We start from the raw sequence: 21,207 nt of genomic DNA, 5'->3' as shown, positions 1-21,207 counted from the left end.
CAAACAAGTACTCATCGACGTTGTGGAGAACGACCATTTATGAAGTATGCTTAATTCCTACTCGTAAATATGTAGGCGGAACAAAGATTAAAAGATTAATATAATGTCGTAAGTACAAGAAAACTTCATGGAACTACTAGATGACGATCCTGAGGGCTCCAAAGTTTGCAGACGAAGAGGAAGATCGTTGTATTTGACATGTAATGTGATAAATAAAGTGTTAATTTGTGAAATTACTATATATTCAAGATATTACTTCCACTACTTTCTCCGTGAACCTTCAAAATTCCTAAAAATCAACTACCAAACTTCTTGTCGATAGTGTATGACCAGAGATCGCTTGCTTTTGTAATCACAGCATTTGAATCTCATCGTATGATGCGAATCGCGTAAGTGGCGACATCTTCAGAGAATGTCTATCACCAGCTAATTCTTGTTCTATGTTTTTCTACAAGATGCACTTTCTAGAAGTGGGAAGTAATTGCACTTAATATACATCTTTAAGTAAATGTATTTATAGAATAAATATGGGAACATACAAAGTACAAATTCAAGACAACAAGTCGCTTTCTCTTCCTTCGCGTTCCCTTTTCATTTCACTGATTGCCCAGGGTAACAAAAGCAGTATGTTAGATTATATGAAGCCACTATCGTTTATTTACACTCAATAACGTTGCAGCATAACTTCTCCGTACTCTCTATCGTTGTAACATAAAAAAATGCTGTGATTACTCCAATAGTAGTTACCAACGTTGATACGATAGAAGACTATGATAAACTAATCGTGTCGCCTGAACAAAAAACATTTTATTCTCATCGTACAATAAAACATGTAAAAATATTTACTCGAGTATCAAACGTTACTATAAAAACGTTACTATCGTCATCAACAGTGGCGCATATCGTTTGGAGCTAATGTAAAAAAAGTCAAGGGGTATTTGTAAGCGATTTTGGTTATTTCACACGTGTGTCACGTATGCAACAGAACATAACGATCATGTTGATGTACAAATGGACGAGCAACAACACGAGCAACACCTGCCATCACTTTTTCTTTGGGTCTTTCAGCCCAGCACCAGCATTGAACTTAAAGAAAATGACGTCTCCGTCCTCCACGACGTAATTCCGTCCCTGTTGCCTGTATTTTCCAGCAGCCTGTCACAAAGAAAGGAAAGAAAAAGTAGTACGCATGTACGAAAAGTCAGCCTACGAGGCACCCTCATAATCCTGACCTTTACTGCCGCTTCTGAGCCTTCATTCTTAAAATCCTCGTACTTCATAACTTCAGCCATGATGAACCCTTTTTCGAAGTCTGTGTGAATCTTTCCTGCAGCCTGGGGTGCTTTCGTACCTTTCTGTAAGAAACACACGACAAATAAGGAACTGCAAGACTTTTCAAAAACTTCTTTAACTTACCTGAATCGTCCATGCTTTGACTTCATCGTGCCCAGCCGTGAAGAAGTATTGCAGCTGCAATGCTTTGTATCCTTGCACAATGATCTTATCAAGTGCGCTGAAAACAATTCGTAAAGTTAAACAGTATGTTATTAAAGTCCTTAATTGAGAAGCTATTAAAATTCGTATAATGCACGAATAAAATGGACCATAGTGAATCCACGATGTATCAGAAGAAAATGGATTCCCGGTCGAAAGAAGGGGTAGTCAAGAGCAGGACTGTGTGGAATATGATTGTCTCGAGCCGAATACCGTCTAATGACAGGGTACACGAAGGGAAGCCATCCCATTCTATGGGCCCCAACGGAGTTCGAGACTTCAGAGAATACACATAAAGCCAAACGACTTAATACCGCAATTTTATCACTCTGACTCTGTCTCGGGACCTACTTCGGCGCCTCGGTTATCTGCGGTCTCGAAATAAAATCGCGGTATCTAGAAATCTTCCGTTTGTCCCCTGTCATTACCGAGTGAACCTATTTCGGACAATCATTTCGAGGGATCGACAGAATTTGCCCAAGAATTTCGATCTCTAATCACCGACATGAGATTATTGGGCATCATTGGCGGGCACGATTTAATATTTTCTACTGCCATCGAACGATAGTCTCAAGACTATTGGAATCGTGCTTTTACATCGAAATAATCTTTGTTTTTCAACTTTACTTAATCGAAACTCTTTGTTCGAATAGTAACATTCAGAGTTTCCCCTTGTCTACCACGTGAAACATTTTTTTAATTTTATTACAAGCATCATAAACGCATTTGTTGGAGAATGACCTACTAGCCAACTGAACCGGTTGATCCTCGTTCCGCTCATCCCCCTGTTATGCTGGCGTGCCCGCGAGGGCAGGAGCGGTTTTCATGCAATTTTGCAAGAATTTGAATAGCCGTTCGTAAAAATATAGTGCGCCGCGGCAAAGATGCCACAGTTTTTATTGGTCCCCCTACATGAGAGTGGGCCAAGTCTAGACGCTTGGACCGAGCCCACCATTATTATCACCGTTAGAAGATAACTCGATGCATAGCTAAATGTGGGAACCCAGCTTCTTCAGGGATGCCTTCACGAACTTTAGGAACGATCGCCCCATTTCTGCGGCTAACATTCCGTAACTGGCTGTGGATACGATTCCAACTTCTCGAAGTTTGCTATTTTCAAGTTACGCACCTAGTAACTTTGCTTTCTTCGAGATACTTCTCACGCTCTGCCTCGTTCATGTCGACAAGCTTGTTCTCGAAGGCTCCGCTGAAAGGGATCAGAACAGCCCCAGGATCGTTCTTGTCAACCCATTCCTTTATTTTGACTAACCTGTGCATCATAAGACACAGAGTTCAGTGAACGTCTCCCACGACACATTTTTGTGTAGTGCATTAGTATAGTCCACATATACATACCATTTGTTCTTCTTACGTATATAATCCTTCTCAGAAAGATTAACTAAATAAATAACGGGCTTCGACGTGAGGAATAAATATTTATTGAGAACTTCGATCTGTAACAGACGCACAATAAGATTCTGGTTCGATATGCAAATTTGCAAGGCCGATGAAATTAGCGATGATCTACTTACGTCAGTAGCGTTCCAATCGGCGAACCTAATATGCCTCTTTTCGTCCACCATCACGCCTTTCACTTTCAGCAGCGTGTCCTACGATGAAAAGACATTTGAGAGATTGGTTAAGAAACTTTTACGCGTTTGTGTCTGTCGTGCTGCCCGCCGACTTTCGTTCTTTTTCAAACTTCCCCGCTATGCAAATTTCCTTCGCTACCAATTGGAAGAAACTAACGTTCCACTTGGTATTTAGCAGCACGAGTACGCGCCATTGGGTGGAATGATTCCGTGATCGAGCCGTGATTAGAGGACTGTACGCTCGCGAAACGTCGCTCCATTAGTTTGGCCGAGAGGACGAAGAGGTAGCTTCGAGCTCTCGAAAAGTTTTAGTAAATTGCAAAGTCTAGAACGAGGGAGAGATCGGAAATTGCCGTGGGTCAATCCACGGAAAGAGGGTAATTCGATTGATTCGTTCTAGGAAGCAGCGTACCGACCACGCTCTCTTAATTTCCTCGGTGATTTCGTTCGGTCTCCTCAATAAGCTTGCATTTACTACTTTCCTTCGCTCCTCGACGCGAATGCCAGAACAAAGGGAACCACTTAGACCGATCCTACAATTATTAATACGATTTTCTGTTGAAATAAACAGTGCCTTCTTTCAGCCCATCCTGCGAACATTTCGATGTGTTTTCTGCAACCGCCAGTATCGACGCATTGCACTTGATAATCGAGCCTCAATTACACGTACGTGCACGGTAATAGAGGGTAGATCGAAAGATCCAGCGCAACAACAGATCAGGATCGCTTTATGGGTCTACTGTGCTCCGCTATCGTGAATCGTGACATTGCATTCAGGTGTCCACACGATGTATAAAATATTCAACGGGGTTGTTACTTACATATTCAGGCTTGAGTTTCTTATCGTTTCCTCGGACAACGAGTTTTTCCAGCTTCTCGAGGTGTCCGTTGAGGAACTCGATGTCCTTCAGCCGTAATTCCTCGCTAATAATCTCCAGATCCCTCACGGGATTCACGTCTCCTTCTATGTGAGTAACATCGTCGTCGTCGAACGCTCCTGCATTCAGATCGTCGAGAATACAGGATCAACACCCTTTTTTAAGGATTCGTTTAATGACTATCTTTCTTCCGCGAAGCTAGTTAACGAAAGTTTTAACGCGCACCCTCCATACTCGTAAACCACGCGTGCATGCCGGAGATAAGTTAGAATCCACGATTGCATGTCCAGCACACGGAAGAGGTAAACACAGTGACAAACTAATCTGGCGATCTCATCGGCGGTGCATTACCCTCCCCCTTAACGTAAATGATTTTATCAGACTTCGTTTGTCCAGGACAATAACATACTCGTTTATGCGAGCGACAGATAAACGAACAATACGTGTGTATCAAAGAAACTTACGACAGAGATGAAAAATGCCATCGCATGCGTTGATGTGTGAGAGGAAACTGTTCCCCAAACCCTGCCCCTCGGCAGCTCCTTTCACCAACCCGGCGATGTCCACTACGTTCAGGAAAGCTGGAACCTTGCTGAAATCACGGCGTAAAAATATTCGCAGTCTAGTGGTTTGATCCGTGTGTTATAGAAAAGTGATGGAAGGATTACGGCGCTTAGTGACAGGCGCGTGTCTGGAATCGAGACGAGGGTGTCGCAGTGACAACGAGCCGCATTTAAATGCTAATGGGAGTAGCCTCATTAAACAATTAGCCTTTGAAGAGAGGCGTCGGTGAAATGAACAAGAAGCACAGGGATGATGCCGTGTTAGGTGGCTTTCATTAGGGATCGTTGAATCATCCGACACGTGCCAGTAGTCGGACCACGCGATGTCGTTGGCAAGAAGCATTCTAGCGTTAGATCGTGGGAGGCCAGGCTGAACGGGCGCCTCTTTGATCTACCGCCGTTTCGCATTTTAATCTCTCTGAATTAACGCAATTGTGAACGAGCACGTGTCCTGCAAAGCAAACTCTCCGTTCCTATCGGCCTTCCATTTGATAATTATTTACCATTACTCCCTCTATGCACGGTTTACACTTTATCGATTCCCCCCCCCTGTTTTTCTTTTATTAGTCACCGGCTGTTTACTTGTCGCTACACCGCCGAGGAATATTTTTTAACCGTTAATCGAACGTACGCTTTGCAACCCCCGTCTCTCCCGTGACTCCTCCTCTTTGTACATTCAATCTCATCGTGTCAACGAGCCAGCGTGATGACGCGCGGCACGGTAAACACGGCTTTCATCGATGGTTACCGGGCTGATGCATACCGCAGCACGTATAGCGGTTTCCACGTGTTCCAGCGAAACAGCCATTATCACGGCTGACCAACTTCGAATATGCGTGGAGGATTTTCATTAACTCCTCTTGGATCGATCTTTTCGTCGCTGTGTGTATGTACACTCTAATTGAAGGATGGTCACGCCTGTTCGAAATGTAGTTGAACAGGAACGATTCTACCCGATGAATGAAGTCTCGAACGCACATCGCGAAAGCAAGCAGAGAAAGGGTACGTGTAAAGTCGGCAGACGTTCAACATGGACTCCGTGTCGCGTAGACGAATTTAGTTCAATCTGCATTGCAGATCACGTGCCGTTTTCCCTACTCCTGTCCCGTCCCCGGCTCGCGGAAATAAAAGCGAAGAAGTATGGAAATGTCGATGGTTATTCCGACTCGTTTCCCATCGCGAGGGTGCATTTCCAGATAGAGCTCTAGCTGCTTCCCTTCGATAACACAACGGCAACGCGTACTGGGTATTTGTCGCGTCACGATCGAACAATATTTGCGATGCTACTTACCTAGCAGGCTTGAAATACTCGCACAAATAATCGAACCTCGTGTCGGGTACAGGTACGCGACGTGCTGAAAGGAAATAGGATTGTTAGGCTTCGAACGAAGAACGTACTTTACGTCTAACCACAGAGTATGCAATAATTCAAGGCTTCTTGCTTATTCAAAACTCGTTTATTATACTGAGATTACAAGGTTTCTACAATATAGATCCTGCAGAAAAAGTATGGATTCAATCGCCCGAGTCTGGATCAACCATAATCTGCGTCGGTGATGTCCGACGGAATGTGATAAAATGTGACGGTCTTGCGAATAGATGTGACATCAGAGACAGTTCTCCACCCACACTATACTGACTGTACCTGCTATCTTTATAAGCACGGAGGTTCACGAAAGGGTTCAACTTCTTCTTGATCGCACGTGTTGCCACCTTGAGGATCCTGTCGCGACCAATAATTCGCCTGCTAACTGCATCGTAGATCTCCGTCTCTTTCATAGCGCACGAGACGTTATGTGTCTTCAGGTACACGCCGATGAAAATCGCAGCTGTAGCAGAAGGTGATAAGCCAGGAAACTTTGGTCGAATTATGCTGATCTGATCTATAGCTTCGATTATCACCTTCGCCACAGTCTGCTCTAAGAAACCAAGGTCTGGTAGATTCTTCACGTCAATGGGTGGTATTGTCCGTAAAAAGTTCACGTCCACGCTCGCGTATTTATCACACTGCGCCAGAAATTTATCGCGACAGTCTTCTGTACAAAACAGGTACACGTTGTCCTTGTACAAAACCCCTATACTCGACTTTCCGGGTACTAAGTTGCGAAGTGGTAAGCCCTCCACGTATGTCACCAAGCAAAAACCTCCGGCTTGTAGACGTTTAGCCCAACAAGAGTGTTCTTTATCAACTACTTCGGTCAGAACACGAGGACGATCTTCTGGTAGACGTGCCGTGTTCGTAGGTGGAAGGTGTTTCTCTGGATTTTTAATGAAATCATTCATATGTCGCGTACAGATCCAGTAGAAGTGCCTCCGGAACTGAACCATTCCTCGATGGTCAGGCGGAGGTCCAGAAGTGTTCATAGTGTTCTCGTAAAATAAGCACAAAGGGCAATACGCTTCGAATAGACTCTGTCGCCTCCTGAATTCGTAAGGCGAGACACTCATAAATTTTAAGCTGTGGACTTTATCATAATCACATTCACGGAAATACTGTCTGATGTTGGTGTATCTGAGACACGCTTCTTTATCAGCTCGAAGCCACACATGCCACATGCTCCTAGTTGCATCGAGTTCGATCACGTTCTGAGTGAATCTTTTCAGCCAGTCGCGAAAAGCCTCCTGGTCTACTGCCCAATTCGAGTAGCGATGTGCCAAGAATTTCTCAGAAAAATTCACTGGTTTCCTCGTTTCGTCAGCTTCATTTAACAAACACTCCGTACAAAACGTCAGACTCGCTTTCAAATCGAGTATGACCATCGGTTGAATACCAAGAAACGTCAGCTCCTCGTACTCGCGGAGGTTCGAGGGGAAACCATCCAGCACAAAACCCTGGGAAGTCGAACGAGGATCGATGGAGTACATTTCGATGGCGCGATACAAAGACTTCTCAGGGACCACGTGGCCCTCTCGAAGACGAGGTTCCGCGGATTGTGCCGACTCCGTCCAAGGAAAATACTTCAGGACGTGACGCAGAGCAGTGCCTCGAGTTACTACCTTCAGACCGTACTTCGCCGCGAATCGACGAGCGAGTGTCGTTTTTCCACATTTAGGTGGGCCTATAATGGAGAATCGGAAAGGGATAATAGGTGCACGACAATCTTGCTCGAGGTACTTCAATGGATTCTTGGAAAATGCGGAATGAGCATCTTTACCACCGACAAAGTACATGAATTGTCGATGCACCACTGGATAAATTTCCTGCTGAGCCTCCAGTGGCAGAAACATTTGCAGGGGTGTTCTATTTTTGTACAACTGTACAGGGCACCAGCGACCGAAGGAACTTAGAAGATAGTAACCATAATCGAGGAGTAGCTCGGCTGTTTCGAGATCCATCGTGTACACTTTCTCGAGAGTGGAAATGTCTCGACTGGTGAAAGGATCGAGGAGCCTCATAACTTGGAAGAGGACATCCCTCGAACTTTTTTCTGCGTCCACGTGTATGTACGGTATCGATTCATTTTCCAGAGCGCTTCGCGTAGCATCTAACTTCTGAGAATCGCTCTCGTAAGTTTTTCCGAACTGTTGCTCGATTTTTTCTCGCGCTGTCTCGAATTCTTCCCAGTCGGTGAAAAGTACAGGTTCAGGATTCTCTTGGTGCCAAGTCTCCACCAATTCAAACCGCTTCAGTTCCAGGATTTCTGAATCAACATAATCGAGAAATGAATAGTCGTCGGTAAGTGTATCATTTTCAAGAGTACTGACTGAATGAAAAGAAGTTTCCTCGCCCTTCAACATAGTTCGTGGATCGAATGCTTCACACAACATCTTATCGATCCATGCTTCTCGATTTCTTTCGTACTCGTTAAGTTCGTCCATGTACCGCACCTCTTCAGCGTGTTTCTTCTCTTCCAAATTCTTCTTCCAGGACTGTAGTAGTTCAGGCATTATCCTTTCGTAGGATGTGTCTCTACCGCAATGAAGTTCTATTATCACCTCAGGCACTGTGTAATACTCCCGTGCAATTTCCACGTCCTCTGGGCAACTTGGAAAATGATCGAGCACGACACCGTGAAAATTATAAAGCCCATCGAAAAAGTCTAACAAACATTCGCGAAGCATCCTCTCAGGAAGATCACCACCAGTGCCCCAGTAGCGTCGGACAAAAGTTTGCACCGTGGCTTCGTTGCTGGTATACTTTTCGTCGTGTAGATCTTCCGGCAATTCTACTTCCTCTAGGAGATCCTCTGGCGAAGTCAGGACATCTCTACGTGAAACTGGTAGCATCCCTCGATGTTTCATGAACCTAGTGAAACCTTCAAAGTAATCGATATGCGCGAGACCGTATTCTCGGGATATCGCATCAGCCAGCGCACTTTTTCCACAGCCCAGTGGGCCAATGACACTAATACGAGGGGGCGGAATTAAAGATAGTGGTTTCCGAAGTGGAAGAGACATCTTTTGCGGACCACGTATGAATTCTTCAAGAGCAGCTTCGCTGGAGAGAAGATAAATTTTATCCATAAAAATTGCGCTGAAATCCTCTTTACCTTTCCAGAGAACATTATATTTTAATTTCGCCACTGGACAGTAGTGATTAGTGTCACCCAAGCGACGATTGTCCTCTTTATCATCCAATTCCAGAGTTTGCTTTTCATCCTCTTCTTCCTCTTCTGCGAAATTTTCCGTATCGTCGGTCATGGCGATGTATTCCGCAATATCCTTTTCCCTTTCCTTCTCATCGTCGCTCATAACCTTCGCTTTATCCGTGTAACGATCTTTGATGCTCTCGATTACGTACTTGGAGACGTCTTTGACTTTGCTAATGTCACAGGTGACCAGATTTTTGCAAGCATCTTCCACTTTCCCCATTATTTCTTCCCAATCTAGTTGGAACTGTTGAATGTGCTCGAGGTATTCTATCAATCCTCGAGATTCCTCTTCTTCTTCTCCATTGTCTTCGTACGTATTCATACCTTCCAAGTATTCCATCCCTCCCTCAAGATTCGCTCGAGAATCCTCCTTAGCGTTATGAATGCTGTGCCACTTGGATAACAAATATTCATATGGCTCCTCGTCAAATAAGAGGATCACATCTTCAAAGATGATCTTTGAGTCTTCGACAACCGTTTTCCAAGTATCGATATCAGGACACATGCCATCCACGATGTAACCTCCATCTCTCCACACGTTGATATCTATTTCTTCTGTCGGTATGTCTTGTACCTTTTTTACAATGATGTTAGCCCTGTCTTCAAGGCTTGTACGAGTGGGTGAGTCGAAGAACATATCAGAATCACCGTCCACGAGAGATTTCACAGCTTCGTTCACGTTTATTATCGTACCCCCAAACGTATGTGCCAACTTTTTGCACAGATCAGACTTCCCAGAATATTTAGGGCCGAACACAACCATTTTACACGTTGGCCTGGGGTAAAAAGGGACTAGGAACGTTCTTGGATTCTCTATGAATATGTCAGCTGCCTCGAGTGACGAGAGGAAGAACAGTTTGTTCATGAATCCGACAGCATACTTCGACAATCCTTCCGTGGTTCTTCCTTTGGTTAGTTCAACTGGGCAAAGGAAGTTCCAAGACGATAGCCTCCATGGATATAAAGGTGACACGGTTTCCCTGTTGGTCAGATTTTGAAATACTTCTTCTTGCGATTCGCCCGCGAACGCGTCCACGGGTGGTGCCGTTGGCGATTCGTCTCCGACGGTTACTGCAGCAAGATCTATGAATCTTTTCGCGAGAATCACTCGTGGAGCAGGCAGTGTACGTAGACGCGCTATCACGATTTGAAGCATTCGAGACACTGACGGCCGACCGTCCACGCGTATCACGTTTTCTGTTTTATGTAGCCGAAGCCATTTGTCGATGACTGGTATTGCAAAACATTTGTACAGTTCGCACTGCGTCTCCACGTTCGATTTTCTGTCAGAAGGACGTTTTAGTAGGTACTTCCTCAGGTACCGGTCTAAAATTTGCTCCTCCGTCAGCAGTTCTTCATACGACTCGAAGGCAACGTTCGTTTCGTTGTCCGTTTTATTCTCAGAAAACAGCATTTCGATATTTTCAATGATCCCACTGAAACCGGAGTCCACGATGCGACCTGTTGCTGAATCTATGCGAAAATGTTCACGCTTTCTCACGACGTCTGTATCGGGACACATGACTTGGATAATTATGGATGGTTTTATAGGCCACGTTGTGAAGATATTTTCTATTTGACTGGCAATAAAATTCTCGTAATTAGGCGTAATCGCACACGCTTCGTTCTTGAATTTTTCATCAGAAGAAATTTGAAGCTCCTGGGCGTCGCTCGAAAGTACGTGACTTTCTTCGAGAACAGCCATTGTGCCGCATATTCTATGAAATGACGAGTCGAAAATTTTCATGAAATTGTTGGAAAGATTCTGAACATCCGACTGCTGTTTCGGATAACACGGATAAGAGGAATAATCGAGCGTCTCATTTGAAATCAGTGGTAAATCAACCACGATGTACCCCTTGTAAAAAACGTCCCTTTTATTAATTCTGGCTTCTATTAGATTCATGATAACATCAGGCCTTAAACATTCGCCCATCTTTAAAATATTTCTAATGGCTTTACCCTTTTCTGTTCCCTTGTCGATTTCTTCATTTAAGAGGTATATTGGACAGATAAGAACGCAGTTCCACGTGTCGGCAATCATGCTTGCAAGATCGGTGGTGTTGAGACCAGGTTTACTGAAGATAGCGAAGCAGATTGGCTTTCTTTTGAGATATTTCTCTCTTGCTTCGGCCTCGCGATAGGGATCCCGAGTTTCGTAAGGATGTTCCGGTGGTTTGAAGTGTGGTTTGACGGTTCCATATTTTCTCGATTCACACTCCACGGAGAATCTGGTAAATGGATTCGTATCCTCGAGGAAAGCATAGTAAGCGTTAGCTTTTGGATACACGCATGTATGAGGTTCAGGCCATGCATGAACATACTTTTCGCGAGGGTATCCCTTAATGTAGCGAAAGAAACTCTTTTTCACGATAAACGATGCATCTGCGTAAAACTCTTCGTCGTCGCCACGATCTGCATCGCGCTTTTCGCGAATGGATACTTTGTCACACATTGTTGAATATATATTACATCGCTTAACAAAGCCTTTCCTTGAATGATTCCTTTGGAGGTTACGCCGTAATACATCGCAGACAAATGACATACAGGTTAGCAGGAGGTTAGCAATTTACAAAAGGGTTTTTCAAGGAGATGCGAGGTAAATCGAAGCTCAAGTAACTAACAACTACTAGGATGAAAAAGTAAGCATGCATAGTGAATTGAGATACTTATTTTCATTGGGATCGATGGTGCAGAAGGGGAAGTTCTCGGCAGCCGCCTGGCTTTTGGTGAGAACATTGAAGAACGTCGATTTCCCTACATTCGGTATGCCTACTATGCCAACTTTTAAATTGGTACCCACACGGCCGATAAGTGGTTTCCGTTCGGGCTCCTCGATTTTTTTTGGCGCCATTCTAGGACAGAATATGGATGCAGTGTTATTCCATCTACGCCAACAAACTCAATACCAAGTAGAAACGAATCCTGCAACACGGGTTCACTGTTATCCGATAACTACCCAGCACGTGTTCACACCGTCATTGGTCCAGGATGACCATAGACACCGATATCTCTTTGTCTACAGCCCACGGACTAACGTACCGGCATGCAAAAATGAAGCCAGTATGGATACACCGGAGGAGGGATATCGGTTTGCATGGATAGAAATGAAAATGATCCAACATGGATCAGCCACGCCCCTGTTTCGCCAACCCTCGGAATCTTTAAGAGTCCACCATGTTTCACGTGTACGTGTAATGCCCCCGGCCTCGCGATGCTTCGAATGGAATCAAGTCGAGTCGGGGTGGAGTGGAGTGGAGTCCAGTCGAGTCGGCTTCTCGAGCATCGGGACGCTTTCGAGCGCTCCGGGTGACTAATTATATTAATGCGGACGGCACATCAAGCGATTGCTGTATTTACCGCGAGATTGCCCCCCGTTCTTCCCCCCGTCCTCCGGTGTACAACGGCCCGCGCCATATCAAAGGACGAAACAGGTACCAGACGCCTACGGGAGGTGAAGGAAAGCGCGGAGAAGCGAATTCGAGAAGGAAGAAGGGACGAGGTGGATTCACCGAGCAAAGATGCGAGGGAGGAGGAATACGCTGGCCAAGGGGACCGACGATTACTGGGCACCAAAGCCGCGAATCACCGGCATCACGCCGGGAATCTGCAACCGTGCCTCAGGCCGCCAATCCGCCACCGACTTCGCGGTTCTTCTTCCCCCCTTTCTCCTCTTTCAACTCTCCGTCGCCCTTCCCCTTTTTCCCTTTTCCCTGTTCCGTCTTCTAACCATCGTCGACCTTCCTCCCTTTCACCCTCACCGTCTATCCCCGAAACTATCGAGTTCCCCAGCACGGTTTAACGCGAAACCGTAAGCGCGGCACCTCTCGTCGGCCTTCATCGCGGTCCCCTGGAAATTTGCAAATTACGATAATGGAGGAGAGGAAAGTATCCACCCGCGATGCTACTCCAGAGCCTCTTTGGCGCCGCGGTATCACCGTCGCTCCCCCCTTTTGAGATCCTCCATTGCTGTGAGTGAACAAGCTCCGCGAACCATTGATCGATGGAATGCGATACAATTAACGTGAAATGGAGAGTAATTAGTTCAAAGGTTTGCGATTATTTGCACGTAGCACCGAATACGGGCTTCAAGCTTTTGAATGGACCGCGCATTTGTAGTACTGGCGTATGGTTATTGGGGGAGCTTGCACGCTCGTGCGGCCTTGCGCGGTGCTGCCACGTAGCACTTGGTTCTGGAACCACGAGCAAGATGCACACTGGAACTTAACCTTACTTTTATCAGGGAATGGAACAGTTTTATAGTCATCTTTAATCATTTTGAATTTCATTTCTCCCGACGTTATCGTGAGGGGCATGAGTTTTTCGCTCGTACGCAAACCTAGCGTGTACCATCCTACAGGAGGGACTAGCATCGAGTCAGTTTTGCATGCACGTACGTTACCTGACTTCCACGAAAGTTACGGTAACATGTATGAAAATCAGATCATTTTCACTCACTGTACAGTGTGATCAGCGGGTAAATTTTGGTCAAATACCTTGTAGATTCTCGCTACTTTCACCAAGTAAATATCACTGCACAACGCGTGGCACAGAAAGGAACACAGCACCACTGTGAGGTCACACGTTCAACCGGCCTTCTGGCTGGAAACAGGCAACAGCATTACCGACAGAGAATCTCTTCAAATTCGATAAAAAATACTCAGGAAAGATTCGATTATGATGTTGTTCAACGAACGAAGCTTTTCTTAAGCCATCACACAGTCGAAGTAGTAGAAACCACAGCATTTGGTGGTATTAAATTTTTCAGTTAGGGCCACTCAAATTATTGAACCAGAACTTCTGATGTCAGAAGATTAGACATGTTCATGAAATGTAGCTTTTGATGACCTTACTAGAGGTCAGACATAAGTTTTACCACTAGGTGTATTTTATTCGTCTTTACCACTTTTGACCTGTAATGTTTCGTTACACCAGTGACCAATTCTGTGACATTTATTTGTGAACTAATTATGCACATTGACATTTCGGTATTCATCAGTCTGTAATCTGCGTAAAATGAGCCTTTAGTTAATCCTAATCATTCTATCTCCTAGAAGCGTCTATTTACGAGCGAGTTCATTGAAATTCTAGGAATAGCTCTACAAAATGAAACACTAACGCTAATATCTCGTAGAAAAAGGGGCCATCACGCAGCGCTGATTGCGATGCTTTCGCAGAAACCGTAAATACGCACATTGCCTTGAAACAAACTTAAAACCCTTCCGAGGTCGCAAGAAAAGCACTCGTAATTCAAATTGCGCCCCTATCGCTGTGAAAATTGTACTTCAATTCGAACGGAACAGATGTACGACCTCTTCGCTCCACGTAATTCGCGATGCAACCGAAGATTCGTATTGATAATGCGAATCTTTGCGAAGAAAAGTGGTCCACCCCGAAATCTGTATGCGATTATTCCAGTCCTGTTCGATGGTGTGCGCATGTGATGGGAACGCACGTCGTGGATCACCGGAGGGCCCGTAATTCGAAGGATAATATTAAAATTGCCGTAGAATGAAACAAAAAAAAAGAATCGAACACGTCCGCGCGTGTGTGTGTGCCCTAATGTCTGCCCTGGTGGCGCCGTGAGATCTGAACAGGAAAGGGAGCGGCTATTTCTCGTCTAAATGGGAAATTTATTTAATTTCGTTCCTAAGGAAAATCGAATCACCGCGCTGGAGAAAAGTTGCACCTTTTCTTGTCAGCATTCATGGTCTTCCAACTGCAACGTCATATTCTCGACTTATTCGAGGAAGTGTATTCTTATGATCGATCGCAGAAGTTGCAAAGAAATTTGCATTAGGCTTGCAACTCTCAGGAAGCATTTGCTAAGGTATTGCGTTAACTGCATTTCAGTCAACAGATTTCTAACGTGAAGTCGTCGTTGTGGCGTGTGATTATTTCAATTATTTTATTACGAACCGTATCAATCTCGGCCCATATAATGCATATAATCAAAAGGCTATTATTCGACGAGCGCACGGCCGGCGGAAAGGACCTTTCCTCTGCACCCCCTCGGTCCATAGGTCCATCTCAAGTCGGTCGTTTTCGTGATATTGTAATTTGGAGACCGCAAACTCGCTGACGTCACTGGTGCACTGGAGCATCTTGCCAGCGCGGCGTGCACGGTCGATTCCCCTTGTCGTCTTCTTATTGCCCGACAATTTCGATGAAAAGCATATTAACGGCCGACGAATTATAGGAATTTCGGCAGATTAGATATGCGCTGAATTGAAGGATTGCGTTACTAATTCCAGCGAAACGCCGACGCGCCGTTCGTTACATCGAGATTTATTTGTGTACGGCGCCATTGACGGGCCTCGTCCATGCAGCAACGTGGGTTTCTCTACATTCTCTAATCCTTGCGTAACAAACTTATGTTCGAATTTATTTCACATCGATTCGTGCCTCCAGATATGTAAATCTAAGGAAAATAATTGCTAGAACGTGTTAGTTACCGAACAAAAAGTAACCTTCCATTTGTCGTAACGATCAAGGTAGAAAGCTGAGCCAACAAAGAAAGCGCATTAACTTTTTGCCTAGATATTACACACCTCCTCGGGGGCTCTCGTTTGCTTAGAAGGCAATTGCAAGCGGTGTTTTCGAATCCGCCGTGTGGTTTTGTAGCTACGAAAAAGAAATAGAAGACGGATCGTAAATGGAGCGCCGAATAACAGGGTAGAAGAAATAAGACCGGAGCTGGCATCCGCGGATAATCAATGTAGAAACGATTGTTTAATGAGCAAACTCGCGGGACTCGGCTTTACGAGCAACTAACATCTGGACTATCGAGTGTGGGCCAATTAGACGGCGCATGAAATGTTTATTTGTGTTTTTGCCGAGATGCACGCACTGCAATCATCGTTGGAGATGACTTAATCGGCGCTAATTGATAACCCTATATTCAGCCCGTTTGGAATTAGAAAAGTTCTCCACCAGGCTGGCAATTAACATGGACTTCAATATAGGTACCTTCTGTTCGATCTAGAAGCGAGGGAAAGCAACGGTGAAAATTTTATTACGGATCTTGGGACTAACGCGGATAATGGAGCAGGGATTGTTAACCAGTACAGTTACGTGTATCGATGGAATCAATAAGCCGGTATGAAGGTGCAAGTTTAGTGCCTGCTAGGGCGAGTTAAGGAATTGAAGAAGGAACTGGTGGAATCGTTAGGACATAACGACCTTGTAATGACTTCCCGACGAGTTGGATACACGGCTAGAAATGGTCCATTGTCTGCATTACGCGCTCATAAAATCTGATGCTGTTTCTACGTTACATCCGCTGTTTCGTGCGTTTACGAGGCAAATGAAGGATTATAGGATGACCGTTCTCTTTCCTCAGCTGTTGGTCCATCGTTTAGAAACATTATACCTTTGTACTTCCTTTCCTCTCCTGTATATCCATATAAGGGAGCATGTTGAGCAGTGGCGCACTCAGGATTTAATTTTGGAGGAGCCGAGTTGAACGGACAAAAATATTTTTAATGCAAATTAAAAAAAAAATGTTAGGTGATTATAAAAATGTATTTAAAGAATAAAATCCAGATTTTTACAAAGCTCCTAAATTACTTCAGTTGTGGTTACATTAATCTCCTTTTTCCTTTTTCTTTGGAGGGTGCCAGGGCTCCTTGGCCTCCCTCTGTCTTCAAAATCTTGAAGCAACTGAGAATAGTTAGCGTGGGAGTTGGATGAAATATCAGTGCTCTTGATCTTCTTCAATGATTGACATCTCTTCGTCGTTATTTCGATTGGAAAGAAGCTGTTCCTTCATATTTTCGAAGAAGAAGGAACTGCGAAGCGCAGTGAGTGGAGATCAGCTCGAGGATGTTAATACGAGAGTCGCAGCTCCCCTATTCTTTGAAAGCTTGAAATTGCATGCATTCAGGATGAACCAGATTGTAGCAGCGTGTCGGGATAGACCGCGGTACGTCTCTAATGACTAATTGCGTAGGGACGTAAAGAAGCCTTGATAATTCCTCGAGCATGTAGCCGCGCAATTAAGGTGTAACGTTTCGAAGTTCTGGTCGTAAACAACGCGGGCAAAGTAGCGGAACCTCCGTGGCTCGGTTCCGCCCGTCAATTGTTACCAATTGTTACCAATCAGAGTAATACGTGTCATTACGACGTGAAGGTTAGCAGCAGTGCGCACAGCTCCGCCGTATGCCGATCTGATTACACCTCGCGCAATAATATTAATTTCACGATAATTGCCCGGTGTACGGTGGACACGCGCGCCACTTCAGATTAATATATTTTATAATTTGGCCGGCTGGTTTTTCAGTAACAGCTCGCTGCGGGCAACCACTTTCCGCGGACGTTTCAATTCACGGGGCGTATTAACGTAACACACGAAACATTAATTACGTCCCACACCTTCGTGATCGTTTGAACGTTAATAGTTTGTCAAGATTATCCGTTGTTAATTAATGCGTATTAATAGCGCCACGCCATTGTAATTTCCAAATGTAACGCCGCGTAAATCTACGATTATCTGCGGACATGGGCGCAGATTAATTACTGAGACAAACAGAGGGAATTCGATTTTCGACACGCCTTTAACTGTCGCTGCGCAACAAAGTGATTTGATTGAAATTAACACGCCGCGTCTAATGGCGTAACTTTACAGTCCAGAAATCCGGTGGACTTAGCTCCCGCCTTTCATCCTACCGGCGTATCACTAGGATTACATTCGCCAGCCACCCATGAGGGTAGTTTTATTACAAAGTGCGGCAAGCTGCAGCAGAGATCATTCGCTGGATAATCGATAATTGCCGTTTTGCACCGTTTGAATTAATTGCAGCGACGATATTTATCCGAAGCTTCTTGTCTCGCGTCAGGGCTTGGACATCTTTGTTTCATGTATGCCTCCATCAGCATTGATAGGCATCCTACCCGTTTGCAATCTTGCCGTTTTTACACGCGATCATACCTTTCGCGGAGGTTGCGCGAGAAGGTAGATGAAGCACCGATCTTTGATCTTGTATGTAGCTTCGATGGCGCGGCATGATTGGAGTGCACGTTGCATAGCTTAACCGGCGATCGAGCAGCGAATCAAAAACGACTCGAAAGTCGCGATGTATCGTGCTCCTTGCAGAGCTGTAAGAAAAAGACGAGAAAGGAGAAGCCGTGGTAGTAGTAGTAGAAGCAGAAGAAGAAGAAGAAGAAGACGAAGAAGAAAACCAATGCGTTCGTGCATCGCGTGGCAGAAACTGAACCAACCGGTGGCCACGCCTCCTTAGACAGCCGCCAGCCAACAATTAAGATTTGATCGGCAAAAATGGTCGAGGCAAAATGGCGCTGGCCACTGAATACGTAATGTCCATGGACGAGACTGGCCGACCTGCTGGCGGAACCGGCACAACACGTGCTTCCTCGCATCCGGACTGCAGTCAGACTCGCAGTTATGATTAGAGGGTAACTCTGCAGCTTACATCCACTCTTGTACCTAGGTGCAGCCTTCTTGTAGTAAGGAACATTGTTGCGAAACTTGCAACGTATTATCGCCCTCGCCTTCATTAATACAGCGATTAAAAACGATAACGAGTTGAAATTTCTGGAACGTTTCATTAGCCCATCACATAATTTACACACAGAAACACGATACCGTTCAAGTACATAGTCGCGGCAGTCAGATAAGGACCTTATTAGTCCCATGTGCACCTGAATGCAGGCAACCCAAGAGGCACCGGTGTATAGAGATCGCCGTATTGAGCCTCGGCGGCAAGCGTGAATCGCTCGGCGGTCGCAGGATCGCGATGCATCAGAACTCGAAAACGTCCCGTCGTTGGGACGTTGTAGAATATTTACGGCGAAACAGGCATGAAAGGACACATTGGGACAGAAATTGCAAGCTCTCCGTCAACGTGACACGGCAGCGAATGCGTTGCACGTGTTGCGACGGCCAGAAGTGCATCGTTACGTCCAGTCATAAATCATATCGATAGCGTCCTACAACGTTTTCATCGTTTCACGCACGTTGCGTCGCCCGATTGTGTCTGTGATCAGCGCGGACTGATAGGAGGCTGTACGAATATCCCACAGATGTATACCTGTCGATCGGCAAGTTGGTTCCATTCGACACACGGCTCTGTCAGGCATCCTCCTTACTGTGGGTCGATTTCTAGCCAATCGATCGTTCCACCGGCATTCCCTTTTCCCTTGGAAGGAAGAGTCTCGGGACCGGATTAAAATTGCAGGAGCGATTTCGCGAACTCACGATATCGGCGAAAATGCAGCCGAGGCTCTAATCATGGCGGATACACGCCGCGCGGTAGCTGCTACCACGTTTTACCCCTTAACTCAAGACTCTCATTACACTAATGTCCCACCAATCACGGACCCTCCGCCGTCTGCACCCCGCCAAACCCTACACTTTTTCTCAATCACTCCAATCAGAATCATGCAAACCGATGCAAAAATCGGGTAACGTCAGCATCGTCGGGACACGCAGCAGACTGTCGGCATGTACAGGGTGCCTTCCGGTTTTAGCGAATGAACTTTTAGGGTGTATAAAGCAACCAGAACTGGGATAGAATCTGCTCTACCTTTGACACTCTATAATATCTCGACCCTTGTGTTTGCTACCCCTACACACTTTACGCCTCGAAATCAGAATTGAAGAGAGATCGTTTTTGGTGATCCTCGAGTTAAACGAGAAGTCGCTTCGCAAACGAGTGCGTTACGTATCAATTTGACAATTTTACGCTCGCAGATAGTCGAAATGAACGAGCGTCTTCGCGTAGAAACGCGGTCTTTTGCGCCGTTTAAACGTTGCCACGGCCCATCGGAGTCTTTAACAGGGTACTTCGCGAAATAGCCGAAGAAACGCTCTTTAGCATACCGGCAGGGCCAACCGTTAAGGCGGTCGTTAAGTTTATGGGGGAGCGCGAGATGCGAGAGGTTGGCAATTAGATGCCTTCTGTGAACACTGTGATCTTCGCCACGCGAAAGAAAACGACCGTGTGCAAAGCTTGGCCGAGAGTCTCTTTAGAGGATGCACTCTTACTCGTCCAGCCGAGGAAATTGAAATACGAAATTCGCTTTGCTCGTGTTCCCTAACCACCGTGCTTCTCCCGTTTCTCGCGTCAACTTCCTTCCTTTGGGCAGTTGGCGCGATCAATCGAGAGACTAAGGCACAGCAATGCGACTAAACAAGTTTCCACGTAAATGATCCACCTCCGAGTGAATCGTTGCATGAATTGCAAAATCGTGTGGATGAAGTGGATCACCTCCGCGGCAGTTGACTATCTAATCGTAAACCCTGCAGCGTATCGTGATCGATATAATTGCGGATAATGCCGTTTTACAACTTAGTCGCGGTTCGAAAATTACTTTCCATCTCGGATGTGGGCATGAATTTTTCATGCAGCCGCCTTGTACTTACTTTTCCCGTGGCCAGGTACGTGTCACCGACCGGTATAATCTGGAAAATGACTATAACTGGCATCGGTCCGCGATCGACGCGTACAGGGCGGAAAAATCGTCGGTGGCTTTCGGCGGAATAGTCATCCGGACGTACTGGGGCCATAATTGGTCGCGTAGTTTCAGTGATCTTGCGCAACGATTACGAGAATCAAAAAAAAAAAAAAAGAGAGAGGAGGAAGGAATGAAGGATGAAAAAGGTTTCTATCCGCGCGGCGAAAATGGCGCTGAGACGACCGAAGGCAACGCGGGGACTGTGGAAGGCTTCGAGAGCAGCCAACCACTTATCATTAGCCGCATCTTCTACCGAGCAGTCAGGGTAATTGTTTCCTCCGGTTTATAGTTTTATTCCGACTCACCGGCGCGATGATATCTCTCCTCGTTTTATATTCCTCCAGGCTACATCAACCCATCGAGACCGTCTACTTTTCTGCCTCCCTTTCTGCCTTTCCTTCGCCCGATCTTAGTCTTAGTTTCGTGCTTCACCTCGGCAAAACAGATGCCCCGTTTCATTCCTCGCTTGCGACACATTCCGACCCATTCCCACTTCTGCGCATACTTTCTACACCCCTGTGCCCAAGTAATTACCGAAGAAGAGGGGTGCGCGGTTGTATCGCATACCGCGTGCCCAGGGATTAAGCATCTGGAATGTATGCTCGCGAGATCG

General features: G+C 45.6%; 1 protein-coding gene across 1 annotated transcript; it reads right to left on the bottom strand.

The window, feature by feature from the left end:
* Positions 1-493: 493 nt before the first annotated feature.
* On the bottom strand, positions 494-11,770 carry LOC143374913 (adenylate kinase 9). The gene is made up of 10 exons (XM_076823464.1): positions 6,051-11,770; positions 5,819-5,882; positions 4,429-4,556; positions 3,908-4,083; positions 3,027-3,104; positions 2,851-2,948; positions 2,624-2,764; positions 1,417-1,513; positions 1,233-1,355; positions 494-1,155 (listed from the first exon to the last, which is right to left on the bottom strand). The coding sequence occupies exons 1-10, from the start codon at positions 11,662-11,664 to the stop codon at positions 1,045-1,047; spliced, it is 6,630 nt and encodes a 2,209-aa protein (XP_076679579.1). The 5' UTR covers positions 11,665-11,770; the 3' UTR covers positions 494-1,044.
* Between the last annotated feature and the right edge of the window lie 9,437 nt (positions 11,771-21,207).

This window comes from Andrena cerasifolii, chromosome 11 (assembly GCF_050908995.1).
Source record: "Andrena cerasifolii isolate SP2316 chromosome 11, iyAndCera1_principal, whole genome shotgun sequence".
Taxonomy (NCBI): Eukaryota; Metazoa; Arthropoda; class Insecta; order Hymenoptera; family Andrenidae; genus Andrena; species Andrena cerasifolii.
This window is presented reverse-complemented; position numbering and strand designations above follow the sequence as displayed.